Raw genomic sequence first — 12,217 nt, forward strand, 5'->3', positions numbered from 1 at the left:
CGTAACACCGGTAATTTAGTTTAAAGTACTAAAAAACAAAAAACAAATGACAAAGTGTTAACATTAAAACTAAGTGATAGGTACACTGATGTTCATTATACTGTTCTTTGTTAAAATTTTAAATAAAACGAAGCAAATTACACAGCAGTAGTCATACTGCATACACAGCAGTAGTCATACTGCATACCAAAAGTACTTTCAACTTGATAAGCAGAAAAGACGTTAAAAACCCGCTGAAACCACAAACATGCATTAAAGTAATACTCCGGATGAATGGGGATGACATCTTCCTCCTAGAGGCGAAAGTCTATTTTTAAATAGTTAAAAATAAAATTAACTTGTTCTTGGTTATTTTAAAACACTTTTTAACCTGGTAGTTTATCAGAGAATCTGGCTACCAGCTGTTTTATGTCCACCTTCTAGAGACCAAGGAGGGGATGTCTACATTTCAGGAGACTTCATTTTAAGAAACTGAATCGAATAGGTGCCAGAGCAGTGTCTGGACCGGGAATCCAGGCACTCAGCCGCAGTCGGGAGACTTCCAGTCCGACCGCACAGTCAGGGTCCAGGCTGGCAGGTGTGTGTGTGCCGGGTGGGCACGGGGCGATCTGAGGTGACGTGACGGAGGAGCGCTCGGTGCGGACTTCCCGTGAAGCGCCCGCGAGCCCGCACGGCTGCAGCGGTCTGCGACAGAAACCACTGTGAATCGGGGAAAGTGCAGCCTCGCTCGTAAATTAAGAAATGTGAATTAAAACCACCAAAATACCACTTTTTGCCGACCAGGTCGATACAGATTAAAAGGCAAAAAAAAAAATAAGCAATGTTGGCAAACATGTAGGGTAACAGGAAATGCAGTGCGGTTTGGTAATACGTATTAGTGGGAATATCGGATGGTTTGGGGGAAAAGCCTACCGCACAGCGCGCACACACACACAACACACACACACACACACACACACAGATTCTGGCAGATACACACCAAAAGGTTCGCATCGGTTATATCCGACTAGTCAAGTTAGGAGTGAGGATGATTTTTTTCCCCTTTTGATTTTTATGTACTTTTTTCGACAATGAATGTAAAATATTTTGAGTAAGTAAAAGTTTTTAAAGGAAAATGTACATGTATGCCCTTCAACATAATTCTACTTCTGGAAACCTTTCCTCCAGGTACAGTTTAAAGAAACACAAAGATGAGGATTGCAGTGTGCTTTGAAGGGCAAAACAGGAGAAACTTCCTGAATGGATGGGGCCGGCTCAGCAGGTCCCACGCGGTCGGTTCCTCAGGGGGCGGCGCCGAGGAACGGGGTGGACCGCGATGGGACAGTCGCGGCTCGCAGCCCCGAGGGGAAACCAGGGGCTGGCCGTGTGACAGCCCCTGGAGCACAGCACGCGCGGGGCCCGACCCTCGGCCGACGGGTGTGGCGGTGCCAAGCACTGGTGGGTCGGGAGAAGGGAACCGGAGGCCGCACTCACCTCCCCGAGAAGAAACGACAGGCGCACTTCGGCAGGCAGTGGGGCACCTGGGTCGGAGAGACGGTAGAACTGGTTTACCACGAGATCTGAGTGTTACTCGGTGGCCAATGTAAACATGAGTAACTCACAGTCAGATCTGAAGTTCACTGCCTGGCATTCAGGGTCATGGCATTTTTGATACCAAACTTCATTTTTCAGATCAACCACAATCCTTGGTTATAAAAAGAAAAAAAAATATTACCTAGCAGCCAGGCTGGATAGAAAACAAAATTCAGCTACATGATGTTTAAAAGAGATATGCCTGAGACATAAAGATGGAGAAAACTTAAAAACTGAAAGCATAGCCATAGAAATACACCAAGCCAAAAAACAAACTGTGGTTGCCAAAAATATCATACGAAATGGACTTGAGGGCAAAAAAATACACCTCCCAGGAAGACACAGTGTCCACTCTGTCTCCACCAAAGAGTATAGTTTCAAAATACAGGGTGAGGCAAAAGTAGGTTTACAGTTGTGCGTATGGAAAATTAATACAAGAATGCACTGTTCCACATACAACTGTGAACCTACTTTTGCGCCCCCATGTGTGAGCAAAATTGACAACTCCAAGGATAAACAAACCTACCATAAACCAAGATTTTAAAAATCATTCTTTTGATAAGTGATACAGTAAAGCCAATCAGTAAGGATATAAAAAAATTGACATAATTAAAAAGCAATGAACAAATTTGATATAATAGTCATGAATACTGCTTCAAGTAATTAAAAGCAACTCTTTATAAACAAAAATTGGTTATGCCAGGTACAATGTGACTCATTAAATTTAAAATTATTCATTCATATAACATATTCTCTGATCACAAAGCAAATTATTGAGAAATAAAGACAGCTACTAGAAAGCCAAAGCTAGAAATTAAAAACTTGTAAGTAACCAATGACTGAAGAAAAATCACGATGGAAATTAGTGACTGGTTTGAACCGAATGGAATTGAAAATACATATGCAAACAAGTGAAAGAGCTACAGTAATCTTGAGAGGGCTTTCTTTCAAATCTTAAAAGCTTATCTACCAAAAAAAAACCCGGCTAAAGACAAATGAGTAACTAGGAAAGTGAACAATAGAATAAACCCTAATAAACTAACACAGGAAGTAAGAAAGAACAAAAGTGTTTGATCCTCGCCCAAGGACACGATTACTGATTTCAGAGGAAGGTGGGGGGAGAGAGACACCGATGTGCTGCCTCCTGTGTGCGCCCGACCGGGGATCGAACCCGCGGCCTTGTGGTGTGGGGCACGCTGCCCTGACCCACCGAGCCACCCGGCCAGGGCAAGAACAAATTGAGTATCAACAAGCTCAGAATGAGAAAACTGGTAAAATACTTGCAAGACTGATAAAAAAAAATATGGTAGAGACACAAATGTTATTAGAAATTACAGATACAACTACAAATGTAGAATATACTAAAAATATAAGAATACTATGAACTTTTGCCAGGAAAATAGACAAAGGAATAGATGAAAATATACCAAACTCGGCAAAATTTAAAAGTTGCAGAACGCCTAAACCATCTAACCACTAAGCGTAAAAAAAAACTTCAGCGCTGCAGAACCCTTCCCACATTTCAGCGAAAAGGAAACACAAAATGACTGACACCCCGCGTGGTGGTCAGACATGGACCCAGGAGGGAAGACTGCAGGCAGCCGTCACGCTGCCTCCCGAGCATCCCAGCCTCCCGAGCGTCCCAGCCTCCCGAGCGTCCCAGCCTCCGGAACGTCCCAGGGAGCGGCTGGTGCTGCCGTTCCCAGACCACACGGCACGGCCACGGAGCACGTCTGCCTTTCTCCAGGGAGACAGACCGATCCGGACACCTGCCAAGCCCCTTGCACACCACTTGCAGCTCACAGCTTCGGTGTCACACACTGTTCACTCCTTCCACCGACGTGCCCTCTCTGTAGAGCGGGGGTGCTTGGGGCGGCTGCGTTACCCCCGAACATTGTGTGGAACGAGACTCGATGGGGCGGGTGGCACGGTCCCACCTGATCCCGGCATTTAGGAGGTTATCAGAGGACACAGGTCGCGTGAACAAGCAACTGTGTAGGAAGGGTCAAAAGCAGCAGACTTCCAGCTATAAACGAGGCAGTCCTGGGGAGATGACGCACGGCACGGCGCCTGCAGTTAACAGTGCTGTGCTGCTTCTTTAAAACTTGCTAGGAGAGTAAGTCTTGGAAGGGCGTCAGCATGAGAAGAAATATTCTGTAACTATGTCTGGCGACCAGAGACCTGCTTGGCGAGCATTCTGCTGCGTGTACGAATAACCAAATCACTGTGCTGTCCACGGGAAGCTAATGTTGTTATATGTCAGTTACGCCTCAATGACAAAACAATGAAACAACAAAGGTTTTCTTGCAGTTGATGAACATGTATTTTTCAAAGAGCCACGAAACGGTTGGGATGTGAAAACTTGAAGCCGTCTGACATTGTTCCATGATGGAACTCGGGCGTTTCTCCTGGCCTCGGAGCACGTGGGAAATGCCACCGACCGTCTAAGGCTCCGTGAGCCACGCCTGGGAGCCTCTGGACCCAGGCCGCTCGCCAGGCAGAGCGCCGCACCTACCGGATGGATGCCCTTCGCAAGGTGTTTCCGACTTGTGCGCACAGTGCGCAAGCCCAGAGTCTCTGGGTGGGTGGGGCGTGGTTCCCTGGAAGTGTCACACGGGCTGTGTGTCTCTGAGTGTAAACACTGATGTTTCACAGCCTCAGTGCCCCCAGCCATGTGCGGTGACTGCTCGCTTCTGCCTCTGCCTTCCCCGCATGGAAGAGAGCATCCAGGGCCGGCGGGATGCAGGGTGCGGGATGCAGGGGGCGTGCCTGCTGGGCACCAGGCCGCAGTCTGCTTCTCCTGCGCTCCGGATCCCTGGGTCCCTCGGTAAAGCTGGATGCCGGGTAGGACTCTCCGAGTCAGGAATGTGGTTTGACATTCGAATCCGCAAATTCACTAGTAATCAAGGAACTTCAGGTGGAACCACCAATAGTTTACACCCGCCAGCTGCGCCAACCACGTGTGTGAACCCTGACCACAGCAGCGTGTGGTGAGAACGTGGAGCCGCAGGGAGCCTGCAGACACTGCTGGCCAGAGTGCAAATGAGGCTGACCCTTCGGGAAAAGAATTATTTTCTAGTAAAGTTAAACACGTGCATGTTCTGCGACAGCACATCTATTTTTAGGTGCATGTTTTGAGAAACTCACGTGCGCTAGGCAACGTGGACAAGAATATTTGTGGCTTCATCATGCACAACAGCGAGCCCAGATGTCCACGGCCAGACAAGTAAACTGGTCTCCTTCCCACCCAGACTGGCTCCCTTTCCGCTGAGACCACCCTAGGTGTCGGGGCCAGGGGCACGGAGCGGAGACACGCTGCCCCTGTGTTCCTTCGCCCGTCCGCTGCCCCGTTTCCAGCGGCCCCACTGCACTGTGCGTGGTCTTCTCAACAGCATACTGTCTGCGGGACTCGCCCAGCAAGCACAGTACAAATAGAGGTGACAGGTGCTGGACGGAAGGTCATGACTAAAATTTGCAAATTAAATAGAACACAAACTACAAATTGAGTTGTCACGAAAAGTCACTTGTATATTCTCAACTTTAGAAATTAAAAATATGCTAAATACATTGGTTAAATACACAGAATTTATTAATTAATAAACAAAATTACTTACATGATATTATTACTTTTGTGGGCTCTTCCAATGTTTTCACACCAGCGATATTTGCAAATGTCATAAACCAGTAATTGCTCTCGAAAAAAGTAGTTCCAACACCGAATGCCTAAAATGCAAACAAAAAGCTTCAGCCCTGGCTGGTGTGGGTCAGTGAATTGAGCACTGGCCTGCGAATCCAAGGATTGCAGGTTCAATTCCCAGTCAGGGCACATGCCTGGGTTGCAGGCCAGGTCCCCACTAGGAGGCGCACGAGAGGTAACCACACATAAATGTTTCTCACTCTCTTCCCCCCTCCCACTCTGCCTAAAAATAAATATAAAATATTTTTTTAAGTTTCTAAAGGTATTATTACTCTATAATGTAACAGTTAATAAAGAATAAGATTATCTTTACCTCCTTTAATGCCATTTTTATCCACCAAAGAAAGAACAAATTGATCAATTTCAGGGTAGGGCGAACCCTGAACACCTTCAATGGTTTCTCCTGCAATAGAGAGAAAAATTAATTACAAATTATAATGGCTAAGAGTTGAGTTAAATTTTGATTTAAGTTGTTCAGTAAAATCATAGGTTACCTTCCTTCCCACCTTTTTTTTTTTTTTTTTGCAATTTGACTTTTAGCCAGTCATGTATTATTATCCTACAGGGGAGCAGGTGGAATTCAAACCTCTCAATTAAGTAGAACATCAGCTCATTACTATGAGAGGCATCTATAGTCCTGTCAGTCGCAGCCTCTTGCGTTCAGGAGCTGGCCTCGTATTGCGGGGCCGGCTGGGTGCAGGCTGGCCCCGTGCCTGGAGCTCCGCCCTTCTTGCAATGTCTGTCACACCACGTACCCTTCCACGGAACTTCCCGTCCGGGAAGGCCCTCCCGTGGCCGTGGCAATTCAGGACAGAAACAAGAGCCTCTGTAATCCTGTCTGAACACAGACAAAACGGACGGACGTTTTCCAAGCCACAAAAACGACCGAATGCCCCTTATCTTGTGTACTGGAAGGAACAGCTGTTTCTTTACCAAGTGCGGCTTCTTCTCGATTAGATTTATCAAGATGGTCAGTCACAGAACTGTCCCTGACGGACCCTCCTCAAAAGCACCCAACTCAAGGTGACTCCTAACCGCCCCCCCACCCCATACTGAGACAACCCACGGTCCCCTGTGGCGTGGGTCCCATCGTGGCCACCAGTTGCAAGCTCGGCTGCCCCAGTGCAGGCAGGCGCTCCGGTGGCGTGAGCCGTCGGGCACTGACAGTACAGCGACATTCTGCACCTGAGAAGCCACTGGAGTAACTGAGAGCGATTTATTTCCAGTCTCATCCAGTGTTTAAAGACAGAATATCCACTTTTCTTAACATAAAGCCCATATTTCACGTACAGAGGCAATGTGCACGACGGGAGAAAATTCGGAAAATATATTAAAGCAGAAAAGAGAAATAAACTCCAGTCAATGTCTGGAAATAATTGTTAATCAGAAGAAAATAAACAATAAGTTGCCCCTATCTTTAAATAAACTTGGGATCATACTCCACATATAACTTAAGTCTACTATCCCTCTTAACATCATAAGCGGGCACTTTCCGTATAATACAGGCTTTATAGACTTCATGACTGCGGAGGCTTTTATATTATGTAATCAATCCTATTTTGTTGTATGCTTACATTGTTTTCACTTGTTCACTATTACAAATAATAGCCCAAAATATGTATAAAAAATGTTCACTGGAGAGTAAAAGTATGAAATCTTAGGGAAAAAACCCTGTATGTTCTTCAGCATAGGAATGAATAATATGTACAATGCATCTTATGAAAGAAAAACTATGCAGCCATCCAAAGAATGAAGACACTCTCCATATTACTGGAAATACAGGGGAAACTCCTGGTTATCATATTTTGCTGTGTATAAAGCGCAATACTTTGCCCAAATTTTTGAGGGGAAAATAAGGATGCTCATTAGACATGGGTATGATGAACAATGGGCATGATAATTCTGTGTACAATGGTCATAAAAATGTGGGTGTGCGTTATACACAGCAAAATATGGTAATGGGAACTACTAACAGTGGTTACCCACCTTTGTGGACAGAGGAAGGTGTAGAACTTTTAGTTTTTTTAACTTTGACACATGTTTCTTTTATACAAACTATATTATTTTCATATTTTTTCAAAAATGCCATAAAATGAAAATTAGCGATTAACCTTTAAAAATATCTTTATATTCATTTTGGATAGAAACCTACTCAGTGTAAAAGATCGGTAGATATGAATACTTAAGATTTTAAAGGCAAAATAGATTTAGTGTCCTTACATTTTTATAAAAAGTTATTTGTCTAAAATTACCTGAAGTGCTGGGACTATTAAAATGCCCAGGCTGTCTCTGTTTATTCTTCGGTGAGTCACATGTAAGAATTCGTAAAGTATCTGAGAATCTGGAGAAATAAATACGTTCAAGAAACAAAATCACAGTGTGTTAGAATTAAAGAGACACGGCTACAGAAAGGAAATGACTTCAGACAGTTCCGTAATACAATCCTCTGTTCGCCAGCTATTGTTCTAGGGCAAGCCACGTTTGCCACAAAAGCACCCATCCCACCCATACGAACAGAGCCGTTTGGTGGTCACGTGGAGTCCCTCCCTCAACCACGGAGGGAATCAGAGGACTCTGGGACAGCTACAGAACGAAGTACGATTCTGTTCCCCAGACATACGGAGCCTTTGAATCTTTGCTGCAATGATGTGAAAGTGTGAGTGATAGGAGGAAAAGAGAAGGAAAGAGGGATGAGAGCAAAGGGAAAAATGGATCACAATGAACTGAAATAAAAGATGCAAGCATAACTGTAAAGCATTTCACCTTCATTTCTGGAAGAAAAATAACCCGGTATTTACTTGGACACACAAAGACACCGAAGGGGACCCTATTCAGCAGAACTGGCCAGTTCTGTGAAGTTAACACTGACACGACAGAGGAAATGGGACTCGGTGGCAACAGCCTGCACGTCAGGCTGCGTCACTGGCCCCCCGGGCGGCTCCTCCATACACGGCGGAGTGTGACCTTATTCCGGTGCCAACACCAGTGGCAGCCACTGTCCCGTAATTTCTACACCACTCCCACGGCACTCCCAGAAGCTCAGAGACTGCTGCCACTGCTAACAACATTTACCGAGCAAATGCTGTGTGCCAGCACTGCTGTGCAGGTACGTCCTTAAATCCTCACCCGAGGATGTTGACTGATTCTAGAGAAAGAGGGAGGGAGAGGGAGGAGGGGAGAGGACTCGATAGATACAGTCTTCTCTGCAAGACTCCGTCTCGGGCAGGCACAGAAGAGCAAGTGAACACGGCAATTTAGTGTGCTCCCGGAGTTTGCACTAACAGCAATGACTGGCCCAGGGGCAAGGGGGTGGGGGGAGGCTAGTATTTTGGTTGAAAGGTGTCTTTCACACTTTTTAAAAATGACCAAAACATGTAAAACTGAGTGTTCAACAACAGAACAAACAAAAGTAGGTCAATAGAAGGGAAAACTATATAGGTGAAGGTTTTATTTACAATTAACTGCTGGCAAATTATTAACTTGGCAAATATTCATGATATGTTGAGCAGATAAAACAGGTGACATACCATAGAATCTCAAGAAATACTTTTTGAGTGAAGGAGTTATGTAAATTATCTGTATGTGCATATATAAAAATATGTTAATAGTAGTCATATTGCCAAATACAATAAAACTAATGTTTATTTTCTTTATAGAAATGTTAATCACTCTAGAAAAACTGGAAGAATATATAAAATATAACTATAAAAGGACACAGAGTGTTAGAAAATAGAAAGTGTTAGAAAGTGGTTAGAAAATAAATTTAAACAGAAGAAAACAGTAACCTAGGTTTTTAAAAACTGACTTCCTTTGTTTAAAAGTAGAATGAATTCACAGAATTTACACGTCCGTGCAGGTCAGTGCCACTAGCTGCCTCGCGCTCAGGAACATGCAGCGGCCGGGCTCTGGCACACGCACCTGACACTGCTGACCAGAGACGACAGGAAGTACTGGTTTTCCTCGGAAATGTCGCTGGACCGCGTAACAGAAAACGCGTTGTCTTCAGCAATCTCCAGAACCACGCGTTTTCCTATTTTTGATGACTTATACAGCCGGAAGTTTCTGTTTCTTGTATAAACTCCTGCATCAGACATTGACAAAATATGAATGCACATTTTTTTCAGTTTGTTTGTACAGTCAGCAAACAAATTAATCTCGGATAGCATTGTCAGGAGCAACAATAGCTTCTGACTCAACGTGGCAACAGAAGAACCCTGAGCTGGGGCCTGGGGCGGGCGGGTCCGCACGGGAGCCCTGTAAGAGCCGTGCCTCCGTTTCCCACGGCTCCCCGGGCCCCGTGGCCGTGAACCCAGCTGGTCTTCAGAGCCAGGTGTTGGGAGGTTTCACCTCTCGGTTGCTGGTCTTTAGTCACTGAGAAAAACATCCTCTTCCCATGGACACAGTGAACCTGTGGCTCTACAGGGAAGAATCTCTTCTGAAGAAAACTGCGGATCCGGTGGAAGGTCCCCCTCACGCATGGAGAACGGAGGGAGACCACATCAGAGCAGGCGGGAAGCCCAACACACCTCTCCCCATCGCCCCGCCGCTGGGGCGGCCACCCACGGCAGGAAGGAAATGGGACCCGGGGCTGCTTCTCGGGAACCCCGACTGAGGACCAGCCACCGAGAGGTGAAACCTCCCACCACCTGGCTCTGAAGACCAGCTGGGTTCGCGGCCACAGGGCCCAGGGGGCCGTGGGAAACGGAACCACGGCTCTCAAAGGGCTCCCGTGCAGACCCGCCCGCCCCAGGCCCCAGCGCAGGAGCAGCCTTGAACTGCACCAGCCTTTATGGGAAGAAACCCATTCGCTAATCTAGGGTGTCGGCCCGTGGGGCTGGGGCCTGCAGAGCTGCCACCACCCTCCTGCTGTCCCCTGCCTTGTCACAGCTGACGGGGTCTGGATTCCCAACAGGCACCCTCGTCCATGTTCTCTCTCACCCTTCGCCTTGCTAAAGCCGCTGGGCACCACCTTCTTCTCGCCCCCCCCCTTTCTTCAATAGGTGCCACCTGTGCACTCCCCTGCTGTGTCCCAGAGCGCCGCCGCCTCCCAGAGGGGAGCTTCCGCACGCACCCGGCACCTGGCACCGCGGTTGGCCTCTCGGGGTGTGCCCCTGGCCTGCCTTGCCTTCCCGGGTCCCCCGGGGCTGGGCCAGTGGGAGAGGCAGCTCTTGGCAGGCTCCCGCCCCACCCCGGGCGCTGCCCAGACGGCAGCAGCTCACCCACAGCTTTGCGGTGGGAGGGGCTCCATGGCCCGTCCTAGAGCCGCGCCCCCTGGGGCCGGCTTCAGGTAGGACACACACCTGGGGGCCGCGGGGCCGCTCCTAGGGAACGTGAGCCAGGGATGCCGTCTTTGCATGCCCCCGCCCCCTCTCCCTCACCGGCAGGCCCCAGAAAGGAGCGTGCACACGCATCTGGCGCCCCTAGTTTTGTGACTCCTGCTCGGGAGACACGTCCTGACGGCCTGGCTCTGGCGGCCAGGGGAGCTGGCACTGCCAGTCCCAGAGAGCAGGGCTGTGTGTATACGTGTGTTCTTTAGAAGCCGCAGCCTGAGGGTCTATCTGGCTTCCAGTCGGCATCAGCCCAGGTGCCGAGATGCTCTCCTTTGAGACGCGGACTGTTCTCGGCACCCCGCCACCCACTGGAAGCTACTGAGGGTACAACAGCCCGCTTGGACAGCCGCAGAGGCTTGAGAGGCAAGAAGAGCCAGGGCAGGGTTGACGCGAACATTCCCCGCCACACACACCCGGCCCGTCAAGACTGGAGAGCTGGCTGTTTCATCTAATGCACAGGCACCAACACAGAGAGTTAAGAAGTACGTTCCAAAGGAAAGAACAAGATAAAATGTCAGGAGAAAAAAAAAAATGAAATGAAATGAACCAGTTTACCTGATGTAGAGTTCAAAGTGATGGTCACAGAGATGCTCCATGAACTCAAGAGGAGAAGGCATAAACAGTGAGAACTTCAGCAAAGAGACAGAAGATTAAGAAGGCATCAAACAACTCCCAGTACAGAGGAATACAATGACGGAGCTGAAAAACAGACTAGAAGGGTTCAGCAGCAGACGAGACGAAGCAGAAGAATCGGTGCACTAGAGACAGCAGAGGAAATGACCCAGAGAATCAAAAATAAAAGAATGTAAAAAGTGAAGACAGTTTAAGGAACTACCATTTGCATTGCGGGAGTCCTGGGGTGGGAGAGCTGGTCGGGGGGAGACACAGAGAGAGAAAGGAAGAGAAAACTTACTTGAAGAAATAATGGCTGAAAGCTTCCCTAACCTGGGAAGGAAACAGACATACTGATGCAGGAAGCTCATCAAGTTCCAAATAAGAGGAACCCAAAGCGACCCACACCAACACAAATTATAAATAAAGTGTAAAAAAAATGTTAAAGGAGAGAATCTTAAAAGCAGTAAGAGAAAAACAAGTGGTTCGTACAAGGGAACCTCCATATAACTAGGAACAGAGTTTCCAGCGGGAGCCCCGCAAGTCAGAAGGAGCGGCATGAAATATTCAAAGTGTTGAAAGAAAAACATGTCCAATCTAGAATATTCTACCTGGCTGTAGGGGAAGTCACTTCAGAGATGCAATACGGCTCCAGCAGCAAAGGTGTCTGGGAGATACTGAACTCTCTGCGACTGTGTAATTCTCTGTGACCTCAGACTTGGCGGACTACCCAGAAAACCGAATGCAGCCCAAAGACAAAGACAAATGTGTAGAGTGTAACAAATTCCCGTGGTGTCGTCTAACTTTTCTTTTGACTTGGTGATACACTGTTCCCTTGGGAGGTCTGTACAACTACCGGCCATCGGGCTGTGCTACGAACCCCCTTGAAAAAGGAACTCTGTCCGGGAAGGGTGTGGATTCCTCCCAGCATGGCACCATTGGGGCAGCGGCTCTGCCCATGTATGTAAGTTTCTCCTATTAAAGCTGCTATGGATTTGAATAAGGT

The 12,217-nt window shown here is 47.5% G+C and overlaps 1 protein-coding gene across 1 annotated transcript in view; it reads right to left on the bottom strand.

Moving 5' to 3' along the window:
• The window catches only part of PRIMPOL (primase and DNA directed polymerase), a 32,960-nt gene that overhangs the window by 1,124 nt on the left and 19,619 nt on the right, over positions 1 to 12,217 (bottom strand). Inside the window, exons 8-13 of the mRNA XM_045821220.1 lie at positions 9,188 to 9,350; positions 7,522 to 7,610; positions 5,583 to 5,672; positions 5,187 to 5,295; positions 1,602 to 1,684; positions 1,474 to 1,520 (exon numbers count right to left, since the gene is read on the bottom strand). Coding sequence (XP_045677176.1) covers positions 1,474 to 1,520; positions 1,602 to 1,684; positions 5,187 to 5,295; positions 5,583 to 5,672; positions 7,522 to 7,610; positions 9,188 to 9,350 — 581 coding nt within the window. The remainder of the gene's footprint in view (positions 1 to 1,473; positions 1,521 to 1,601; positions 1,685 to 5,186; positions 5,296 to 5,582; positions 5,673 to 7,521; positions 7,611 to 9,187; positions 9,351 to 12,217) is intronic.

This window comes from Phyllostomus hastatus, unplaced genomic scaffold, assembly GCF_019186645.2.
Source record: "Phyllostomus hastatus isolate PE091 unplaced genomic scaffold, TTU_PhHast_1.1 phas_scaffold_46, whole genome shotgun sequence".
Taxonomy (NCBI): Eukaryota; Metazoa; Chordata; class Mammalia; order Chiroptera; family Phyllostomidae; genus Phyllostomus; species Phyllostomus hastatus.